This window comes from Leuciscus leuciscus (assembly GCF_965113295.1).
Source record: "Leuciscus leuciscus genome assembly, chromosome: 25".
Classification (NCBI taxonomy): domain Eukaryota; kingdom Metazoa; phylum Chordata; class Actinopteri; order Cypriniformes; family Leuciscidae; genus Leuciscus; species Leuciscus leuciscus.
In genome coordinates, this window is record NC_138724.1 from 16918322 (window position 1) to 16942407 (window position 24086).

Below are 24086 nucleotides of genomic sequence, written 5' to 3' on the forward strand. Positions count from 1 at the left end.
ATGATAATCATATTTTGTCACATTAAGGACATCATGTCCAACCATGTTTTTTTTCTTTTAAATGCTGGCAAGGAAAGAGTTAAAGAACAGTTAATGATATAACTGTATGGTGTAACATAGTAGTATTTAAAGTGCAAAACAATATATAAATAGTAAACTATAAATATGATGTAAAGTTAACTTAAAGAAAACTTGCTGGGTTGTTTCAACCCCCAAAAAACGGTTGGGTTTTGCGATGGATTATCACGATTAATACCTTTCCAAATTATCCTACATCCCATCCAGGACATATAGATAATCCCGCGGTAAATAAAGAGCCTATCCTTTAGTCGTGTCCTCAAGAGTTAAGCGATCAGTCTATACAAATTCGTATTCTATTATAAAGATAATAGATTTCCCCTTCGTATTATAAGTCTACCTTTTTAGGTACTCTTCAACCGTGTTCGCTATACAACAATAACCCTGTCGTAAGCTTTGTTAATCAATCAAAACTCACAGTGATTATTCTTATATCAAAAGAATGCTCACCCTCTTGTCGTTTCCTCCAGTTAGGATCTTCCTGATCCAGATAGAAGAATCAATGTGACACGTACTCAAGAATCCAAGGTCCAGTCAGATGATTATAATAAATGTTTAACAATATTTATTAAAAGAATCAAAATGAAAAGAATACTTGTTACAGATTACAAAATGAGTACTAACTAACAGAGAGATACTAGAAAGGCTTAAAGCTTCTTGCATCTGATAACTGCTGGCGTATCAGACTGGAGATTGCAAGGAAGGGCGAAGAGTCCTGTCCAGGTCTCTTCTTTTATAGTCTGATTTCAGCCGTCTTCATCATAGTTAAGGATCATGACTGCTGTTTCAATATCACGAGTATGACTGCTATTTCTGTGCAAGCATGACTATGCCTAGCCAGCGGCTTTGTCTCCAGCAAGCAGCTGAAGATACAATAGTTCCTTTGTATTTGTGGATAATGACCCTTGTCACTAGCCTTGTCACTGCTCTCTCATGTGGTTTGAGAGATGCAGAGATGAACAGCAACCTCTTTATTCAGCAGAATATTTTTAGATGGTTATATTCTTTATTAACCAAGACAGCTCGTTGGCTGCATCTCTAGTTGCAGATTTCTTATTGTGACCCTTTCTGCGTTGACGTCGAGTTGGAGGTGCAAATGAAGTGAAGGAAGTGCCAATCTTTTAGGTGGGCATCCCTCGACAGTTTGGTCCATATTTCACCCAGCATTTCTTTGGGTTGAAACAACCCAGCATTTTTAGAGTGTATTTCTGCTGGAGAGCGAGAGGTCATGATTTATATATTAACAAAACATAATTGACAGGAGCAGGCCTTTGAAAGAGTTGTGAAAAACCGACAGACTGATTACTGATAACCTATTTTACCATGTATTGTGCATGCTTGTTTGGTTTTGATCAAATAAAATCATAAAGCATTAGCCTAAATTATAATAAATAGTTGCATTGTTATTTTAGGTGCTGATCATGTACAGTAGCGATTATTATTTTAGAAGCAATATGAAAATGTTCATAATATGTATGAACAATAAGAGTTGTTAGCATTAATGTTAGCATAACAAATGATTATATTATTGACTGATTCTTGATAGTGATATAGTCTAGAGCAGGTTTTAGGTTAACAGAGTAGATATGGTTACTAACATTACTGAAAGATCCTATATATATATACATTTTAAATGAAAAGGTTAACAGCTTACTCTGAGTATACTGGTTTAGTTGCTAAACATTTGCTGAATTCCGGACGCAGAGCTTACTACTATTTCTATTTTTCCTATATCTTTCTATGGCTACAGAGCACCGAGCATCATAACAGCAAGGCACAAACATCTGTTCCTCTCAGGCTATTCAGTCTGAACTATTAACCTCCCATAACTATACCATAACTTGGTATGTGGTATCGAATTCAGCGACGTCTCCATTGTCACATGTTGCCAGATCCCATTGTTTTTTTACGAAATATTGAATAACTTGGATCAGTGGCGAAACTGCATAGACTATATGAAATAATGAAAATAATTCAGATTTAATTTTAAAATAATAAAACGTTGCTATAACAAATGTACAATTAACAGGAAAAAAAGAACGGAAGTCCCTAATCGACATAACCAAATGGACCTGGCAACACGAACTAACGGTCCCGCCCCTCGTGCACATTAAAGGCCTGCAAAGATTGAGTGAGAGGAAGTGTTCAGAGAAAGCAGCTGAATGAAGTACCTCGCAGACTGTGGAGTGTTTCTTACGAGAATCTTCAGTAAGTAATTTAATGCTTCCTTGCAGTGAATAGTTATGCTATTGTTTACGATGTGACCGTTATGTCTAAAAAAAAAAAGAGCTCTTTAAACCGCCGTTTTTTGGTTTTCGTAAACGGCCAGAAATTCTCCAAATCACGCTGTTTTTCACTGATAATAATTGGAGAGCCGAACAAAGCCACATTTACGCTTTTAAAAGCATCTTGTTTTAACGTGTGCTATTAGAAAAGACATTCCTTCACGAAACTGTTTGAGAGTATTTAAAGGCGATTTCCTATACGTTTTGTTCAGTTCTTTCTTAAATTATGTGTTGGTGAAGCAGCGTTTAGGTCAGTAAAAGCAGCGATGTTACAACTGAGGTAATTTATGGCAACCATCTAACTTAGTCTACGACATATAGGCCTTCGTTTAAATGCATAATGTTATCTTCCAATAAAAGGGTTTAACGTTACATGCTGCTGAAATTTTGTAGAAATGGAGCTGGATTGCCATATTAAAACAACGTTTTTCAGTAGGCTAAGTTACTTAAGTTGTAACGTTATCCCCCAAGAAACTGTTTGTAGCTAACGTTACTTTTGAAGAATCTTTAATATGACAGATGTGGACGTGCACAAAATTAAAGTTGGGAAGTTATTTTGATGAAAGATTACGAGGGCACGTGAATTTAAAAAAAAACATTCTGGAAGCTTACTATCTGCCACAAAATAAAAAATAAAAAGGTTTGCGACTTGTATAAACTCACAATTGTGAGTCAGAATTGCGAGTTATAAAGTTAGAATTGTGAGATATAAATTCGCAATTCTGAGAAAAAGTATTTTTTACCCCAGTTGGACTTTATAACGCACAATTCTGAAAAAAAGTTAGAAAGTCATATTTGCGAGATGTAACGTTACACTTGCAATTGCGAGAAAAAAAAAGAATTGCAAGTTTAGATCTCGCATTTCTTACTTTATGACTCGCAATTCTGAGAAAAAGTAGTAATTATCTTTTAAATTGTTTTATTCCGTGGCAGAAACAGGCTTCCATAAAAAATAATGATGTGCACGGATCAATCATTTATTATGAGGCGCCACGTAGGATTTAAATCAAACTTCGCTTATCAATACATACATAACACACATGCATATACACCTATAAATTACTCGCATATACATGTATACTATTCATGGGTTTCATCAGGTCCCTTTCCACAGGTGTATAAAATCAAGCACCTAGATTATGAATGCAGACTGCATTGTGCTTGATTAATACACCTGTGGAAAGGGACCTGATGAAATCCATGAATTGGATGTTCAAAATACATATATGAAATACACGTGCACATTAATATGAAATCCATACCAATACATATTATGTTAGTAATGAATGCATATACACTTGTGAATAACTTGCATATACATATAAACTTGACGCACGCATACACCTATAAATACTCGCATATACATAAACTTCCATGCATATACACCTATAAACACTCGCACATACATACACTCGCTGCACGCAGTCGCAGACACACCTATAAACACTCGCATATACATATACACTCGATGCGCGCATACACATCCATAAAACACACGCGCATACATTCATAAATAAAACGTGGATGCATGCTTTAGTTGTGTATATGCGAGTGATTTCATATGTGGATGTGCGTGAACTTTTCAGTGCAAACGGAAGGCAGTGTAACCGGAAGGCATTTCAGTGTAAAAGCAGAGCCCGTCTACGGAGAGCCTTGGCACTTCCTATTAGCCCCATTGTATCGATCTTGGTTGCAGTTCCATTAGAATTCCACTGGAGGTGATCGCGGGCGAGTGCAGACTGAATGGGAGTCTATGGGGCTAGACGGCTAAATGTGTCTCTTTCACCCGATTGCCGTTGAGAAATCTCAGATTTTATTGTAGGTTTTGCAAGTTCAACATGGGTTATAGGTCGAAAGTTGAATGAACGAGTACTTATTTCTTTTCGATTTCTTACAGGTTGAGTTGTTTTTGCCCATAACACGCTAGCATTCTGCTAATGACGTCAGCATTCTGACGTCATTGACATTTTAAAAGACTTTTTAAACCAAATAAGTGAGTCTAAAAAATCTAACACCCAGCAATGTGTAATTTCTTTGCATCTCCTTTCGAATACAACATTAAAATTACTAGACAAAAAATTATATCCTGAGAAAAGTGGATTTTGAGGGTTTTTCGCCATAGACCTCCATTCATTCTGCACTCGCCTGCGAGCGCCCCCGCATGGACAGAGACGTGTTACTGCAGCCAGTCCAGAAACCGGAAGTAAGCAGAGAGTGCCAATTCTCTTCCTATTAGACATTCTCTGGTAAAAGGAAGTCATTTGTGCGTACACGGAAGTAACCTGCCTATTTACCGCATTTGGGTCCGTGTACGTTTTGATAGTTTGTTTTCCAATTTGAAATGAAATAAGCATAAACGAGAAAACGGCCCCTTTATTCGTTTTTACGAAAAAACGAGATTTCGGCTTGATTTTTATTCCCGTTTTTTAGTTCCCAGGCAAAAAACGAATAAATTACTTCAAAATTCGTTTTCCACATGTGGGCGGCCTGACACGCCCCCTTCCGCCGATTGGTCAAGCAAGTCTGAGCATGTGACGTCATCAGTTGTCGCTCGGGTCTGTTCAACAAAATAATAGTCCTCTACTATGGCTACAGATTCTTAAACTGTACAGGGCAGGTCCTATTGGGCTTTCTTCTGTGCAACTTTACGCGTTTACATCAGAAATATTAAGTTAGTCAGAAATATTAGTCTGCCACCAGCCTGTTTTATTTAGCTGTGCGGAGTTAAATTTGTGTGGTGAAGCTGCGCTTGACAGTGCCGAGCGGGAGAGGCTCACTCACCAATGTTCAGTCAGCAGTCAGAACTTTTCTTTTAGACGCCCCGTTTTGACACGGGATGGTGATTATTTAATGCCAATCATAATTTATAGTCCAGTCATTTTAAAGCCAAAATGGGGGTCAACCTTGAACAAATAGCAACAGAAGCAAACTCAACTGATTTTGTATCCTCAATATGTCATGAGTAAGGAAAAAAAAGCACAGAAGAATCTCATTAGGGGAAAGTTTCGAAAAATACCCAAATAAAGCCTATTCATTTTCTTACGTGAAAAAAAAAAAAAATGTAACCCTTGTGGTGGCAAATTCACGATCTTTGGTTCAGGTCTTCAAAGTCTGGTTCAGGTCTCAAAAGAAATCATTCAGAGTCGAAGTTTCAGGTCTCAGAAGAATAAACTTTGAGCAGTTCAACATATGCCAGCTGTTCATCTGATCTTACAATGGTCTGCACTCAAGCTTTTTCTTATCGTTTGGTGTCCAATTAGCGTTCATATAGTTATCTTTTTCTTTTTGCCCCTCCTCGTCACTTCGCCACAATTAGAAACACCTGCAAGTCCTTGCGCATGCGCTTTTTTAAAAATGACTTCATATATGGTTTTTAGGTACTTTTCCTGTCTTGTCTTCTCACAACCTTTGACCTAGTTTTTGTCTTCCCATACTCTTAGGCCTAGTTTTCTCTAACATTACAGCGTTTATTTGGACCCATGTATGAGACGGATGAAATTCTCCAATACCTTTAGATATCACCATGAAAATTACTGAGTTGATTACTTGCATCAAGACAAACAAAAAATGTATTACAAGTTTTTTAAAATGGTTTGTGGACAAACGGTGCATAATCTAATTACGTATGTGCTAATTTGCATAAATTCCACAACAGATGTAAACATTGGGTATAGCCAGGTGAAAATGTCTTGTTGAATCTTGTTGACATATAACAGTAAAAGACTAAATGTTAAGGTCTGAATGGAACCCATTTAGGCTACCCATGAGCATTAATACATAGAGGCAGGAAGAAGTACTTTAGAAACCATCCTTTATTAATTTTTAAGAGATGGGGTTTTGGGCTGGGTCTGTGGGACTGTTTCTGGGGGACGAGTCTGAGGGAAGAACAGGAGACAATGGTAAGGAGAATGCAGAAGACAAAAGGTGGGCAAAATAAAAAGTGAATCCCCAGAAACAGTCCTATGGACCCAGCCCCAAACCCCATCTCTGCTATAATAAATAATAAAGGCTGGTTTCTAAAAGTACTTCTTCCTGACTCTGTATTCATGCTCATGGGTAGCCTAAATAGGTTCCATTCAGACCTTAACATTTAGTATTTTACTGTTATGGGTCAACAAGACATTGTCACCTGGCTATACCCAATGTTTAGATCTGTTGTGGTATTTATGCAAATTAGCACATACGTAATTAGATTATACACCGTTTGTCCATGTTAACAAACAATTAAAAAAAACTTGTAATACATTTTTTGTTTGTCTTGATGCAAACAATGCATCTTGATGCACAGTAATTTTCATGGTGATTATTTAAAGGTTAAAATTTTTACCCTATTCACATAAGAAAAAGAATGAATAGGATATATTTGGGTATTTTTCGAAACTTTCACCTGATGGGATTCTCCGGGGCTTTTTTTTTTCCTTACTCAGGACATATTGAGGATACAAAATCAGTTGAGTTTGCTTCTGTTGCAATTTGTTCAACCTTTCTTCATAAAATGACTGGACTATTATTATAAACTAGGGCTGCACGATATTGAAGAGAAATGCGATAACGCATTAAATAATGCGATATTCGATATGCGATACGATAATGCTTAAGTGTGTAAAGTAAACTTAAATTATCTTTAAAATTATATAACCTACATTTGTGTTTCACAATCTTTTTGTGACAAGAAAACATCCCTACAACTTCTGAAAGTGAACAGCAGTGTTTTACTGAAACATAAAAAGTATTATTTTAACATCAGTTTTGATTTCATGGTTCCATTAATGGTAGGGTAGGCATCGGTTTTTATACATACTTTTGTTATAGCCTACTGATTATTTATTATCCTATTATCTATCAATAATAGAAGTGGTCTAAACATTAAAATATGTACACATCTTCTGGGAAATCTTAGGACCAAAAAATGTTTGACCAAACCAATCTACCTGCCTGTCAACGTATGTATTTCCATACCTCCGTGCTCCTGCTCGCGCAGACTTCATCAGTGCATTCTGTAAGGGGCATAAATTTCATCTAAATGTTGGGGGGAGACAATAAACACGACATTCTCAAGAGCAATTTAATACAGACACAAATAATACAGGCAAAATTGTACTTGCAAGGAAAGCCTTACTAGTATTATTAGTGTTACATGGAGAGAGACCGTGCCATTATCCTCCTTCAACGTTTCTCTCTGGTTCAATGTAAAAGCTGACTAAATTGACCCAAATATTCGGCAAAACCATTTATTTAGCCTATTTATTGCAATGTTTTGAAGTTGTTTACACAATCAAGCCACCAAATTACAATGAAATTTGAACCTAACTTTAAACGTAATGACCGTTATTGTGAAAGTGTTCCCATATAAAAGAAATAAAAGGATTTTGTTACAAATAAAATTATTAGGTTATTGTCACTGCTCTATATGTAGTGATGATAAATTGAATTTTGACTTTAAATCAAACAGACAGGACGGGCACTAAACCAAAGTACCAAATACCTGTGATGTTTCTTAGTTAGATATTCAACTGCAGCAAGCCCACTGATCTATAGTTAATGAGATGCCCACCAGACTTTACAGCTCCTTTTGGGGTCAGCAGTGGTGTTAGACAAGAGGTGTTGGAATTTTCCCCTCTTTTTCCTCCTCGCTTTTAAATTGCTTGCAGTGCGTGTTATGTCCTCTGGCGTGGCGCAGAGAAGAGCAAGTGTTTTCAATTAGCCTAATTCCTATGGAAGTTTAACTTCCAAAGGAAAGAACTGAAAACGCTCGCTCTGCTGCGCTCGCTTTGCATACGATTCGCCGGATAGCGTATTATGATTGGTCAGATTGCCTGTCAATCAAACTCTCTGTGAGGAGTGAATTAGCGGCAATTCGGGGGTGGCAATTGCTTGAATGGTGGGTCCATTATAATTCTTACTGAAAAACAACAGAAAAACAGTACAATGACAAACTCTCTTAAATGGGCACTTTTACGTTTCGCTTTGAAACCAAATCTTCCGCCATCATCTGAGGTGAATTCTGAATTGAAGCGAAATCTGAATCCTACTGCTGATTTGTGCTGCGACTCTTGTTCAGCTAATGCTGACTTGATCAGACGCCTTCTGTTTTCTTACTGAACTAAATGATTTTTGTTACTATAAAAAAATCTAAACGGCGGTGCCGAGGTGGGCAAGTCATGTAACCGGTGTTGCGGCTGAACAATGTGTAACACCGACTATCGCAGCAAGCCTACTGTACTGCGCATGCGTAAAACCTCATAAAAGCTCACTGAGATGATACAGATGGAACAGACATAATAAAGTTCAAAATAAAGAATAAAGTTCTCATGCTATTATTTTGACAGGATCATTTTATTTAGCAAAATATCTCGTCCAGGTCGCACTCAGTCACCATTATATGTTTGGTCTAAAACGCAAGTGCTCATGTTTTGCCGCATCTTTGCAGGACTGCGATGTGAAAAGTGTACAAAGTAACATATTTAGCTACAGGTTCATTCCGTGTCAGATCAACCAAAAAATGTTTTCACTGTCCACACTACCACGCAAAAATGGACAAAACCACTGTCTCCGTGTGGACGGAAGGCCAAAACAGAGGACAAAACCACTGTCTCAGTGTGGACGGAAGGCCAAAACAGAGAGCAAAAGATGTGTTTTCAAACAAAAACGTATTAGTGTGGACAAGACCTAAGAGTGGTGCATGTGAAATGTATTAGATAAAACACAATGCAATATCAATAAGATATTGAAGTGGTGAAAGTTTTCTTGACGTACATGAATAAGTGGCTGATTATGCATAAGGCATAATTATACTGCTAACAATTTGTGGATGTGACTGGCAGCAAATATTACCTAATTTTGAGATGTATTACCTAATTTTAGTCGAGTATCAAAATGTGAAGATAATTTGTTGGGTTGTTTTAAAAGTGATGAGTGCAATTCACTTTCTTTGACAGAGCCTGATGAATATTCATGAATTTCGCTGTATGTGTAAATGGTTTGAAAATCGTTGGGACTTTTTTTTTTTTTTTTTTTGATTTGCCATGCTTTGTTTTGCCTTTTGGTGTGAATAAACACTGTTGCTCGTGAGACAGGCGGGGGAGAGGTATAGGCTACTGATGGTGGAAATGGTGTGAAACGGCAGGGGTAGAGACGAAAAATCCTTTAATCTTAAGTGTTAGACTAAAACTTGTTTTGGTGTGGAAGGGAAGAGTCAGCAGTAACGATAAACCGGTACTAGAAATGTATTGCGAGACCTAGTTGTAGCCTACATTTTAAATATTTGTTTAATAGCATCTTTTGTTTTTATGAAAGAAGACATCCCCAATAATGCTACTGATGCCTCTATTAGACTGATTTAATTAAAAATATTAATTATAACCATTCAGAACTGAAGAACTAATTAATACGAATTTAACTCCTGTCATCTATTATTCAATTGTTTTTCTGGTTTTAGATTTTTGCCTTGGTATTGGTATCAAAATAATATTGGTATCGTGAAAAGTATTTTGTACGCTAATATTTTGCTTTGTTTTTGTTTTTTAGGAATGTGAATATCCCACCCCTTCTGGAGATAAAAGTGAACATTCATTAGCATGCAAGCTAATTCACAACAATCAGGACAACTGCAAAATTTGCATGGAAAAGAGACCACACCTGGAGATGGGACATCTAATACTTTGGGCCAAAACTTTTATCAGCTATGTTTACCATCTCACGCTCCAAGCCCCTCCTATCCAGGACAGGGGGCCACTGGAAATTATTTGACACAGTTTACCTGCACAATCCAACCGGCAACCAGTGACCAGATTTTGACTAGCAGCATTCAAGCTACCAAAGACACAATGCTTGCTCAAGAAAATCCTCTTACTTCAAAATATACGTTGCCGTCAGGTAAACAGGACTCGCAAATTATTTTGTGGAACATGCCCTCTAATTGCCAGATATTCCTACCTGGTAACAACATAAATCTACAGTGTGCTCCTAACAATAATGGGCCAAACATGTCACATTGTGTCTTTAACTCAAATAACAGTTTATACATGCAGCAGCAAAATACCTCCTTGGCAGCTGGCCCAAATAATTCTCAACAGGTTAAAGGAAAAACAATGGACGTTACAAGTCTTAACGAAACCAGAAGAAATGTGAACACTATCAATTTGCATAGCAGACAGCAACATGCAAATTCTCCGACTAATTTGCCAAAAGACTCGTCAAAAACAAGAACAAGCTTGCCATCTGATCTGAAACATTATCCCCCAACAGAAAATGCACCTCATGGTCACAGTAGTTTGTTTGGTGTCTACAATTACCAGTCATTGGTTCCAGATAAGTCAACCCATGCTAATGTGCAAACACCTTCTACATGTGGTCAGAACATTGCTGCACAGAGAGCTGTTGCCGTTGTCATGCCATTATCTCCGATAGGAACAGCACCTGTTAACGTTTCAGACAAATCTGCTAATGTGAAAATGAATGTAAGGTCTGTGCAAGAGGTTGTATGGCATCATCCAAATATCCCACATGCTTTGGAGACCAATGCTAATCTGAATAACCAAAAAGGAGAACCAAATGACCCAACAAGCAAGCATCAACGGCCGAAATCAGCAGAGCCGAGGCTGAATGATGGACTTTGCCATGTTGGAGCCAAAAGTCCCATTTGGACTGAATCAACTGGCCAAAGTCGCCGCACAAGTTCACCGAAGCTTAAAAGTGTGATTGCAGAACAAAGAATGTCTGTGCCAACTCAAGTGCAAAATGAGCCAAGTGAAAAGATAAACAATATCTGCACATTCACAGACAAGAAAACTGCTGAAACGGAATGTATTCCTGTTATCGAATGGCCAATAGATCGATTGCACACTTTAATTGACATGATTCAGCAAATGGAAAATGGGCATCAGAAGAATGTCCAAAAAACTGATGCTGGGAGGGACATCTTAAAGCTTTTTTGGAATGGGGATTTTCGCAAGTTTCATAATGCTGTACAAACTGGTATATATCAAAACATAATGCAAGAAGTCTATGCTTACTGTCCGATGGAGCCTGTGATACTGAGGCAAATTAAAAGTGATGCTCGTAGCAGAGTCACCAAGGATTTTCATGTTTTAAAACACAGCGAAGAGCCACCGAAGATGACGTTTAAGTCTTCTTGGTTAAATCTTAATGAAAATGTTGATGACATCGAGAAGGAGTGTGGTTCTTCTTGGTTCTATAAGTCCTTTCAAAATGCCCCTGACCACGAAGCACAAAACTCCAATGGTTGCACAAAGGAGGCACAAAAGGTTGAGAACAAAGTACCAGCAGAAGAACCAACATTGGACACAGAGTGTCTTCATGAAAGCTTGTTTAATAGACAATCTCCACATGTGACTGATGCTGACTGCTCACCAACACGTGATTGTTTGGTTGCAGGACAAACCAACAGTCAAACAAATACAAATTCTTTAAAGGACATGATTACTGTTGTGAAGGATTTGGATAAAGATGTCCAGACTCAAATGGCCAGTTCGGATGAATTTAGTAATGATGTTGGAGCCCAAAGTGTTTTGTCGCCTAAATCAACCAGCCAAAGTGACTGCACAAACTCACCAAAGCTCAATAATGTGGTAGCAGAACAACCTTATGAAATGGCTGAACAGTGTGAGACTAGTGAGATGATGGAACATAATGTCATTGCTGCATCACCAGACAAGCATGAGACATTTTTGTTAAACACATCCCTAGAAATGAACAAAGTACAAGTAGAACAAACATCTTTGGAGAAAAATATGTACAATGAGAGTCTTTGTGAAAAATTGGCAGTTCCCTTTAATGCTCATTCTCCAACTGTGACTGATAACTGCTCACTGAAGCTTAATTTGGTTAAACAACAAACCAGTTGCCGACCAAATACTACAAATCCACTAAATGGAATGAAGAATATGGTAACGACATTGAAAAAACGTGATTATTTATTAAGAACGCATCATCAAAAGTTATTTGATAAAAGCAGTGGTTGGAAAAGAAAGCGTCAACACTCCTCTAGAATATTAAGACTGAACAATAGTTTTGGTAATGGTGTGGGAACCAAAAGTCCCGTGTTGACAAGTGAATCATCCAGCCAAAGTGACTCCAGAAGTCCATTGACGATTAGTAATGTAGTTGAAAAACATCTGGAGTTTGTGTCATTAACTCAAGTGCAAAATGAATCCAGTGACTGTGATAACCATGTAAGATGTGAGATTAATCCAAAACCTAGTCAAGAACTTTCTGTGCAAATGGATGAAGAGGAGATTGTCGAGATGGATGCTACAGCTTCTATTAGGATTGATGTTCTCCCTCATGATGTGGCTGAACAATGCTTTGCTGGTCAGTTGATGGAAGTTAAAGACATAGCTGCAACACCAGAGATGAGGTTGGAAGAGGCTGATGGTAACTGCCTGCTGAAGGGCTATGAGGCTGTGGAACTCACAGATGATGGTGTGAGATGTGAGACTGATCCAAAACCTAGTCAAGAACTTTCTGTGCAAATGGATGAAGAGGAGATTGTCGAGATGGATGCTACAGCTTCTATTAGGATTGATGTTCTCCCTCATGATGTGGCTGAACAATGCTTTGCTGGTCAGTTGATGGAAGTTACAGACATAGCTGCAACACCAGAGATGAGGTTGGAAGAGGCTGATGGTAACTGCCTGCTGAAGGGCTATGAGGCTGTGGAACTCACAGATGATGGTGTGAGATGTGAGACTGATCCAAAATCTAGTCAAGAACTTCCTGTGCAAATGGATGAAGATGAGATTGTCGAGATGGACGCTGCAGCTTCTATTAGGATAAATGTTCTCCCTCAGGAAGTGGCTATACAATGCTTTGCTGGTCTGTTGATGGAAGATCAAGACATTGCTGCACCACCAGAGATAATGCATAAGACATCTTCGTTATATACACCTCAAGACACCATATCAACAAAAGAACAGATGCACATGTGGAGGTTGGAAGAAGCCAATGGTAACTGCTCATCAGAGGGAAATTTGGTTGCAGAACAAACCAATTGCCAATCAAATATAGTACATCCACTGAAAGCCATGACACATCTGGTGAGGCCGGAGGGAGAAAAACACCAAACTGGAAAATGTGAGATTTTGAAGAATAATCATCAGCTTGCAAATGCAACATCAAAGATGGATGACCATTTTTGTCATAAAGCCAAATGTTATGTGTTGACAACTGGGTCAACCTGCCAAATTGACTATACCAGTCCACCGAAACTTAATCCTGTGATCGCAGAACAATCTCAAATGCAAAATGAATTCAATGAAGAAATGCCTGACATTGACTATATGCTCAAAGATGAGAGTATGAGATGTGAGACTGATCCAAAACATAGTCAAGAACTTGTTTTGACAACAAATGAAGTGGAGACTGATAAGATGGACGCTTTAGACTCTATTAAGATCGATGTTCTCCCTCATGAAATGGCTGAGCTATGGTTTACCGGTGAGATGGAAGTTAAGGACTTGCAGAAAGACATTGATGTTCATATTACCACCGAGGAACAGGTTAAACTTCAAGTCCTGGAGCTCATGTCTGAAAAAGAATTACTCCTAGAAGATGTGATGCCAAAAGAGGGGAAATGTCAAAGTTCTAGTGGTGAAAAGTTAGAGTCTTACTGTTGTCTTGCTAAATGGTTTAAAACTTTAGAATATGGAGATGGCTCATTGTGTACGTGCCAGAGAAAAGCAGAGTTCAGAGAAGAGACTAAAATTGAGGTCCAAGGCACAAGTCTAGAGTTGCAGACTGAAAAAGAGGATCCTAACGAATTGGTGAAACTGGACAATTCTGCTCTTGAAACAACAGATGATTCGGAAACAACAGATGATTCGGAAACAGAGGACGAAGTTCTGAGTAGGATCGTTCGGAAAGGGGTAAAGAAAAATATTCTGAAGGACATATCAAGTTCTGAAGAGGTTTGTAAGATGGACACTGAAATTGCAGAGCAGACAAGAGACGACTTGCCTTCAAAATGTGCAACAAATGTGACCATGAAGAATGAGATTGAGCAAGCGACCCCAATTCCTGATTTGATGAGGAAGACCAATACTGTATGTCTTGCACTGTATGGGTCATCTTCTGGAAGAAAAGAAGTGAAGCGACCTAAAAGATCTAAAGGGAAAGAAAGTTATGAAGAACCCCCAGAAACCCTTCAAATAACTATACTCTCTCATCAGAATATTAAAAGGAAGAGTAACCCAACGAATTGCAAAGGGGTTGCACAGGATGAAGATGTTGTGGATAAGCGAGCGAGATTACAAAAAGCATCCTCCAAAGACCTGGCTCTGCATAGAACCTTACCCTCACTTCCCATTTCTGAACTCAGCAAAAATGCACTTTCATCTACCTCAATCAAAAAACTGCTTGGTCCAAGTGCTAATGCAAAGAGTGGCGTCCGTTTGGGTAAGGGAAATATGCGAAAGAGACCACATAAGTTTTCTACACAACAAATGTCTATGAATAAATATGTTATCAGAGGGAAGACTGCACCATCCAAATTATTGCATTCAGCCGAGAACGTAACAAAAAGTAAATACGAGTTGGGGAACCCTGCTTTGATGCCATTGGAGGAGGGTCTTTCATTGGAATTCAAAGTATTGCCAGAGTCTTTTAACTTTGAAGATGGAGCTGAACTCAATTGCGCTCAAGCTGACGTGACATGGAGTACGCAAAATGGTAACTTCTGAAATGATATACTCTCAGTGCATGTAAGTTTACCAAATGTACACTTTTTAAAATTCTTGTTCCCTTTTCTTAAGGGATGTCAGGCCCAGAAGATCAAGTTAAACCGATGGAAACTAGTTGTTTGCCAACACAAGGTATTGGACACAGAATTTGTTGTTAATTTAATATGAACTTATGAAGTTAAAGCTCATTCTTTTTGATTAATGAACATAATGGTATAAGTAAATATCCAATAATCACATGTTAATGTTCAATCCAAAGTTCTAAAGCCTAACCAGGGTATATTGTGAGAAATGAATCCTGTATCTGCCTATCATGTACCATTTTATGGCAGGTAGTGTATGACTCATCTAAATGGTTTTGTGGTTGTCTATCTGCAGGTGTTTGGAGTTTCAGCCCCTTGAAGAAAAAGCACACTCAGCCCATCCAGGTCACAGATGTCTCCGGCTCATGTAGCCTGTTCCAGGAGTTTAAGAAGAGATATCACAAAAAGAAAGGAGACACCTCAAAGTAGAATTCTAATGAAAGACCTTGATTCCTTATTAAAATTTAAGCAAATGGGTTATTTTGTCATGCGTTCCTTTTGTTGTTACTCCCTGTTAATAGTATGAATCTAACAAATTCAAATAGCAAAATGTACTGATTCATTTTTATGGTGTACTTGAAGTTTTGTATTATATTATAAATGCACCACTTGCACACTGATCATACAGTTCAACAGCTGCTAATAAGCATGTTTTATACATTTTTACTACAAGAAACATGTTTGTCGTGGAGGTACATCTTTTTAATTGTATATATTGTTGTTGTAAAAGATTTGACAATCTATTTTTGTATTGCTTTTTAATAAAACCATTTTGTAATAACTTTTGTGGTTGCTCCTGGATTTTAAGGTTTGTTATACCATGATTTACTGAAGTCGGTGATTAATACAAGTAAACAATACAAAATATTTCCATAAATTAGCTTTAAATATTCAACATACATTCACAGAAATAATGGCAAACCCAAATTAAAAATAGGAAATAAATATACATTTTAAATTTGGAATACCTTAACGTTAATACAAAGAAAAAAATTCAAAAACAGAAGGAAAAAAATATATTTGCTTTTTGTTTTGTCGCTTGTGAATGACGTAATACTATTATTGTGTCCCGCCCACGCTGATGCACGCGAATGAGATTAAACCAAAACAATGTGGCGAGTGACGAAGATGCCAGATAGACAGTCGATGCTGTGAAGAAATAAGAAAAAATGAACGTATTTTCCTCGTGATAGCCTCGCGGTTAGCTATATAAACAACGCTGAAAGCGACCAAATCATGGCTACCGTAGATTCTCTTATGAGCTTGTGAGTAATACACAATTCCTTCTGCTCATTTTATAGCATGAATTCCAGGTCTGTGAGTGATACAAATGTTTCTCCGTGCACAGGTGTGCTTTTAGTGTTGCTCAGCGATCTGAGAAGTATGATGAGATCAGGTTATTGCCTGCTGCCGTCAAAGACAGAATATTACGAATTAAGATGTCTTCTGGCACGGTCACCAACTCCGACATCAGCCAGGTAAGGTGTCCTCTTTGACAAGAGCATTTGTGATGATAATATGCAGTGTACATAATGCAGTGTCTTCGCTTGGGTGTGTGTGGCTTGCGTTTTCAGCTCGTGCACGCTGGAACTCACACACTGGATCTGCAGAACTGCATGGTGTCAGACTCTGCGCTTAAACAAATCAACTGTCCGCAGTTGAGGACAATACTGTTAAAAGGCTGTGCTGAAATCACATCTGAGGGTATTCTTTTCACAGATTAATGGTTTATGGGGGTCATATAAATATTAGATGAAAAACTTTAAGACTTAAACTTTGAAAACTAACGTTAGCCCCCGGTTTCACAGACAAGGCTTAAGCTAGTCCTAGACTAAAGTGCATGTTTGAGCTGTTTTAACTGAAAAGCAACTTGCACTGACATTTCTTAAAATGTCTGTGCCATTGTTTTGTCTCAAAAAGCCGACCAGTAATGTTTTTCTCTAGCTAACGTACTTAAATATCCTAATTTAACTAAGGCCTAATCCTGGCCTTGTCTGTGAAATCAGGCTTAGAAATGTTGCCCTGGTGACTAACAGAAATACATTTCAGTTGAAGTACTATTACTAAAATGAAAACTGAAATAAAAATAAAAGTCATGTAGATGTTATTTTTTAAATATTAAAAATGCACATTGAAAAATGACTTAAAAATGGAATTGTTCAAGACATCAACCTTCACTTTATTTGTCTTTCCCACAGGTGTAGAGGTGTTGGCGTCCCGCTGCCCCTGTCTTCAGGTAGTTGATCTCACAGGCTGTACGGCTGTGACAGATTCAGGGATTCAAGCTCTCGCTCTACACTGCAAAAGTTTAGAAGTGATTTCGCTCCATGGCTGCAGTGCTCTCAGTGATAAAGCCCTGCTGGAGCTGGGGTCGAACTGCAGGAGGCTGCACAGCATTTACTTTTCTTCGACAAAGGTAATTTACACTGTTCTTGGGCTTTCAGACTTGGCTATACAATATTACAGATGAGCCAAAACATTATGACCTACTGCCTAATTTGCAGTTGGTCCTCTGCGTGCTGACAAAACATCGCTGACTGGCTGAAGAATGGATTCTACAAGACCCCTGAAGGTGTCCTGTGGTCTCTGATGTCAGCAGCAGATCCTGAAAGTCCGGTAGGTTGCGATGTGGAGCCGCCGCGGATCAAACTTGTTGGTTCAGCACATCCCACAGATCCTCAATTGGATTGGAGGCTTGTCCTTCCACCGGCTTGTTGTCCTCCCAGAGTGCATCCTGGTACCATCACTTCCCCAGGTAAACGGCACACATGTACACGGCCGTCCAAGTGATGTAAAAGAAAACGAGACTCATCTGACCAGGCGTTCTTCTTCCTCTGCTTCAAGGTCCAGTTCAAGGTTCAGTAACATTTACTCAGAGAATCTTCTGTTGGCCCGGACCAGACGGGATAGCCTCCGTTTCCCTCGTGCATCGATTAGCCTTTGGCGTCCAACACCCTGTCGCCGGTCTGTGGTTCATCCCTCCTCGGACACTGTTGGTAAATTCTCAGCACTGCTGACCGGGAGAAACCCACAAGTCGTTTCAGAGATACTCTGATCCAGTCGACTTGCCCTAACAATTTGGCCCTTGTCAAAGTCGCTGAGATCTTTATTTCTGCTCATTTCTCCTGCATCCAACATGTTGATTATGAGAACTGATTGTTTGTCACATCTAATCTACCCAGACCTTAAAATGTGGCCTTGTTAGGAGATGATCAATGATATTCACTTCACCTGTGACTTCTCATAATGTTTTGGCTCATCAGTGTAAGTATATAGCATACACCAAAATCAAAATGCGACTCTGACATTTTGCTTGTACATTGATGTTTATTGTTTTCACCAAATACTTACAACTTGTAAATTCTATTTAAAGGTAACTGATCAAGGGGTCATTGGACTTGCGACAGGAGTTTGTTCACTTAGCCTTAAGGTATTGCATACTGATTTTAATTTTTTCATTAAGACTATTTACATTGTTTTACTATTCTTTATTAATAACTTATTTATCATCACAGGAGTTACAGATGGTACGATGTCGCAATTTGACTGATCTGGCTGTGACTGCTGTTCTTGCAAACTGCACAAACATCAGAATTTTCAATTTCCATGGATGTCCCCTGATGACAGGTAGTCAGTCACATGGTACCTGACATAAAACACAACATACATAGTGTTGATCAAATATGAAATTTCAGCGCATTCATACCTGCTATGTGTCTGTTTTAGATGAGTCAAGGGAGGCGCTACAAAACCTTATTGGCCCCGGCAAGATCCAACAGGTTTCTTGGACTGTGTACTGATGTGATGAACCTGAACTGAGCTACAGCACACCAACTTTATTGTCATACATGTAATGCACTCATCCAGGAAGATAAACATCATCCTTTTCAAATTGACTAAATTGTCAATGTTTGAGGTAAAAAAATAAAAAATCTATAATGTTTTACAGCGTTTGCATTGTAAATGTTAACTTACTATATTTAACATTAAGTATATAATTATTATGTAAGAATGTTTTGTTTACTGACTGTAAAATAAATTGTAAACCAACCATTTGATGTTGGTTGTCAACTTTTATTTACTATTACTAGAATGAGATTGAAGTCTGAATTTGACAAAATACATGTATCTGTGAGGATTATTTAATTATAGATCATCCAGGGTAGTTAACTGCTCTTTTCTGCAAAGAAGAATGTTTTTTATTCAAATAAAATGAGGAACTGCTACTGTCAACCACATGATAAAATAAAATTAAGAGACACTTGAAAGAGGTGATTGAAAACCATACCAGACTTCTCATATACAATTGTGGTCAGAATTTACATGGGTTCAGTTTGATTCATTAAGATGAAACCAGACCATTGCTTCTGGGATGCTTGCAAATATAAATAAGAGCGACGACACTCTGCGACGAGTGAGGGAGAGAGACGAAAGCATGGCTGTAGAGAGAAGAGGAATGGACCTTCAGCTCCACCCCTGCAAGAGGAAGCTGATATTTTTGAGGGGCTGGCATTTATAAAGACTATGCAAAAACAACAATGGAAACAAGCTGCCATGAGAGGCAGAGAAACACAACTGCATCCAGAGTCAAAAGGCTGACGCCCCCCACCAGATTCTCATCACAGACTGACGGACCCAATGCACTGGATGAGGAGTTTATACCTCGCAATTCTGACTTTATTACTTGCAATAGCTAATTCTAAGATTCAAAGAAACTCGCAATTGTGAGAAAAAAAGTTGCAATTATCTTTTAAATTCTGTGGCAGAAACAAGCTTCCATATGTTACAGAGTTTTCTTAAAAAAAGAAAACAAAAAAAAAGAGAGGACAAAGAGGGACATACAGTGTCCAAGAACAAAATGTGAATGGTAAATCTATGATATCGGTCACCCCATGTTGGTTAATAGATATTTTTTAGGGCTAAATCTAAGGTAATAACTCCAAAATTCCTAACTCATGCAATCACAAATGCTCATTATCAGGGATTACGAATACATGATGTTAGTGTTTTGGCCATGGATATATAAGGAGATCTCCAAGTTTTTATTAGAGCAGCTCATGAGCAACAAAAAAAGATAATACAAAGATGAATGAAAAATTGATTTAAAGGGATAGTTCACTTTGAAATTAATTTTTGGTATGTTTTAGCTTACCTCAAGGGCATCCAAGATGTAGGTGTCTTTGTTTCCGCAGTAGTTTCAATTTTGATATTTTTAGGTCAAACCGTTCTTGTCTGTCAGTCATATAATGCAGGTCTATGGTCACTGTCTCAAAGAGCATGCACAGAGTCCAAATTAAAACAATTCCCTGTCGTCCAAATTAAACATAATGACACGAAACGAGCGGTTTGTGTGAGAAAACGAACAGTATTTATATAGTTTTTACCACTTATACACAGCCATGTCCAAGTGATCTGATCTGACGTGTACGCAGACTGATGCATAGATATATACACACTAGATGTCGCCTTGTCTACGGCAGTTCATTGGAACGAATGTCTTTAAGGCGACATCTAGTGTATATATCTATGCACCAGTCTGCGGTACATGTCAGATCAGATCACTCGGACATGGCTGTGTATAAGTGGTAAAAACGATATAAATACTGTTCGTTTTCTCACACAAACCGCTCGTTTCGTGTCTTAGGCCATCAATGTGTACTTACGATGGGGAATTGTTTTAATTTGGACTCTGTGCATGCTCTTTGAGACAGTGACCATCGACCTGCATTATATGACTGACAGACAAGAACGGTTTGACCTAAAAATATCAAAATTGAAACTACTGCGGAAAAAAAGACACCTACATCTTGGATGCCCTTGAGGTAAGCTAAAACATACCAAAAATTAATTTCAAAGTGAACTATCCCTTTAAGAAATTAGAATTGGTTCTCTTAACTGTGGCATGCCTAGGTCTAAAAGATTATTTGATCAAATAGATATTGAGAAATTTGGGGATTATGACCGCAGGATTAAACTCAACCCCATTGTGACTGACATCGTCTAACGGTATGATTCCAAACGCTTAGACGCTGTCGCACGGGGAATGCCACAGTCCCTACATTCAGTAGCTTCCGTCGCCATCGGAGTTGTGTTATTCGATAAGATTTGATGCTATTCCATCTTTAACCATATACATTCCCCATTCAGTTCACTGTCTGTGGAGGCAGTGACAAAGAGAGATGATGCTCTAGCCAGAGAGAGAAAGGGGGTGTGAGTGATGGTGCACCAAAGCAAACAAAATGCCATGAACAGCTGTATCCAAATTTAAGCGGGCACACAAATTGGATTATGCCCCATAAAATAATGGTCATGGATGAATTTGGTTAGCTTTCCTGGCCTGAGTTATTGTTGAGCCAGATGCATGAGATACATTGTGATGGTTAACATGTTAAAAGTGGGCTGAGTGTTTTCCAGGTAGAAAAGATGAATTGGCTAATGATTTTAAAATTCATTATATATCACACATAAAGAAGAGAAATTAGAGGAAGAAAAAAACGAATTTTGTATGATATTGACAGAAATTGGAATGTCATGAGTTCAAGCCCTGCTCAATATATCGGCGGTGGACATACATAATTTTTTTTCCAAAAGTCACTCTCCAATGAAGACCCACTTGTTAATGAGTATGTGAAAGAATTGTTTTAATTAATCATAACTAGCATTTCTTTGTCTTGCAGGCTCAATATTTGTATGTTTTTGAGAACAAAATGTACCAAAACTTTAGCAAAAGTTGGTGTGTTGAAATAAGGGAAACATAAGGGCATGGCTAGACAGATTTCTAAAAACATTGAGTAATCAAAGAACTAATAACCCCATGACTTGGGTAGAACTAAATTTGCTTTGCAAGCAACAGAGAAGGGAGGGGTAGCTGAATTTGCACATATATAGAAACGTGCAAATCATTTTTTTAAAATTGATTTAATTATGTACATGGTTTACATACACATGAATGCATTAGCTGTTAAAGATTAGGTTTGTAGTTGTAGCACCACACTGTGCTACTTGTTAGTCCATAATTCTCCTCTTTAACTGAGTCTGGTAGCTCAAAGTAAGCCAGCTGATGTAACAATTTTCTAATGTCATGGCTTTCAAATTGAGCCCGTCCCGGGTCACCGATGAGCACTTGTGTTCCATGTGTGCTTATACACGTCTGGAGCCACTTCTGCAGATGATCAGCCAGACCTTCATCATAGAACATGTCTCCTAGAAGAATGAGATCCCAGGCCTCAGGCTTTGAACCGATCATGTTGTCTGTCACACAAGGTAAAGGGTCCACGTTGTTCAGTTCACAATTCATTTTTGTGGCAATGGCAGCAACTGCAATAACAAAATAAAGCACTTATTTATTCATATTTAATATTATAGAACTTTTGTTTGTCAGTCAGTGTGGTGTAACCAACCTATAAGGCATGTGACAAAAAAAAAACATTAAATAAAAAATAATTATGACTGTAAAAGTATATATATATATATTGTTAGTGCTGTCAAATCAACTAATCGCATTTAACATAAAAGTTTGTGTTTATATAATATATATGTGTGTGTGTGTGTGTATTGTGGAAGAAATGTAATATGTTCTATATGTTTGCATTTTCTTATATTCATAGAATCTTAGAAATATGATAGTAATTAGATTAAGGTAAAATGCACGAGAATTGCATGTGGAGTCCCATATTCTCTGCCACATTATTAGAGCAAAGAACTGTTATTAACCCTTATGAATGTATGTATGTGTATGACCTCGTATACGTGACAAAAAGTGAATGTGTGACTAAGTGTATGATCGAGACGGATGGTCTCTATTCAAGGGTATAATATGATAGACAAATCTAAACAATATTTTAGTTATGGCTGAGACATATCTTCAGTTCAGCCTTGAGAAATAACCTTGGGGGAGCCAGGACTATAAAGGAGGACGGATGCCCTCCTCTCGTTGTCACACTCTGCAGCCACTTTGTATGACTGTATGATTGCTGACCTATCCTTGCAAGGGAATAAATAATCTTTAAAGACAATTGATACATGCTAGTCTCATATTCAGTAATAGAAAATTGTTTGCCACCACAATATATATTTGCTTTGGCTTTGTTTGAAAATGACTAACATCTCTAAAGGTGCTCTAAGTCGGGTTGAATTCCACAAATCACAATGTGAATAGATCTTCTTCTTTTTTAGGTATGAGGTGCAGAAATACAAATCTCACTTGGATCAATGTCGTTGGCCACCACATGGGAAGCTCCACTGAGTCTGGCAGCGATGGCTGATGCTCCACAACCACAGCCGAGATCCAGCACCTTCCTGCCTCCACACACCTCGGGGTTATTCAAGAGATACCTGACAAAACAGTTCACAGCAGCATCATCAATAAACAACGACAAAAGAATGAAGGTAGACTGAGCGTATCTTACAGTAGCGTTCATTATTACTAATGACTTGTTAATAAACACTAACTTACCTAGCCAGCGCTTGTCCACCGGGCCAATATATTGCCCAGTACGGGTCAGGGAAAGGCCACAATTCAGGTTTCTCCGTCCAAAACCGGCAGGTGGGTGTGAACAGCCTTAAAGAAATCTCTGGGGTTAAACTTTGGCTGCTTACTACTTCTGTGTTGTCTATAATGAAGTTCTTTATATCGTCCTCTGATCTGACGTTGCTCACGTATAGACGCATTAAACAACACATTCCTCTTTGAAATGCGGTGTCCTGACCGCGGAACCACATTATTATTCCTCTGTACATGTCGTTAATGCTGACACTAGTCAAATATCCTCGTTATGTTTACATTTCTTCCATCCACATGTCTGTCACGCATGCGCAGACGCGCTTGACACTTGTGAGACGTCACTGAGCTGATCCCGCCTACTTGAGCACTACTTGAAAAATACTGCTTCTATTTTACGCAAAAACTATTTATATATAATTATTTATTTTTCATAAAGATA

At 38.2% G+C, this 24086-nt stretch overlaps 3 protein-coding genes across 3 annotated transcripts; 2 read left to right on the forward strand and 1 right to left on the reverse strand.

Moving 5' to 3' along the window:
* Positions 1-2190: 2190 nt before the first annotated feature.
* Positions 2191-16079, forward strand: amn1 (antagonist of mitotic exit network 1 homolog). Its single transcript, XM_082159039.1, has 4 exons — positions 2191-2286; positions 9891-15050; positions 15134-15193; positions 15440-16079. Exons 2-4 carry the CDS (start codon positions 9941-9943, stop codon positions 15571-15573), a joined length of 5304 nt encoding a protein of 1767 aa, XP_082015165.1. The 5' UTR covers positions 2191-2286; positions 9891-9940; the 3' UTR covers positions 15574-16079.
* A 156-nt stretch (positions 16080-16235) lies between these two features.
* Positions 16236-19377, forward strand: LOC309490062 (protein AMN1 homolog). Its single transcript, XM_082159040.1, has 7 exons — positions 16236-16409; positions 16493-16622; positions 16719-16848; positions 17343-17560; positions 18518-18574; positions 18660-18771; positions 18871-19377. Exons 1-7 carry the CDS (start codon positions 16381-16383, stop codon positions 18942-18944), a joined length of 750 nt encoding a protein of 249 aa, XP_082015166.1. The 5' UTR covers positions 16236-16380; the 3' UTR covers positions 18945-19377.
* A 2380-nt stretch (positions 19378-21757) lies between these two features.
* etfbkmt (electron transfer flavoprotein subunit beta lysine methyltransferase) lies at positions 21758-23883 on the reverse strand (the record flags this gene model as incomplete). Its single annotated transcript, XM_082159343.1, has 3 exons — positions 21758-22461; positions 23348-23478; positions 23600-23883. The coding sequence occupies 3 exons, from the start codon at positions 23881-23883 to the stop codon at positions 22106-22108; spliced, it is 771 nt and encodes a 256-aa protein (XP_082015469.1). The 3' UTR covers positions 21758-22105.
* Positions 23884-24086: the final 203 nt, after the last annotated feature.

What these genes read in the sequence shown, in the direction of transcription:
- amn1 (XM_082159039.1), top strand. Translation starts at nt 9,941, where the DNA reads ATGCAAGCTAATTCACAACAATCAGGACAACTGCAAAATTTGCATGGA. An exon ending in GACATGGAGTACGCAAAATG is followed by an intron (nt 15,051 to 15,133) that starts GTAACTTCTGAA and finishes CCTTTTCTTAAG; the next exon opens with GGATGTCAGGCCCAGAAGAT. An exon ending in TAGTTGTTTGCCAACACAAG is followed by an intron (nt 15,194 to 15,439) that starts GTATTGGACACA and finishes GTCTATCTGCAG; the next exon opens with GTGTTTGGAGTTTCAGCCCC.
- LOC309490062 (XM_082159040.1), top strand. Translation starts at nt 16,381, where the DNA reads ATGGCTACCGTAGATTCTCTTATGAGCTT. An exon ending in TTTACTTTTCTTCGACAAAG is followed by an intron (nt 17,561 to 18,517) that starts GTAATTTACACT and finishes TTCTATTTAAAG; the next exon opens with GTAACTGATCAAGGGGTCAT. An exon ending in TGGATGTCCCCTGATGACAG is followed by an intron (nt 18,772 to 18,870) that starts GTAGTCAGTCAC and finishes TGTCTGTTTTAG; the next exon opens with ATGAGTCAAGGGAGGCGCTA.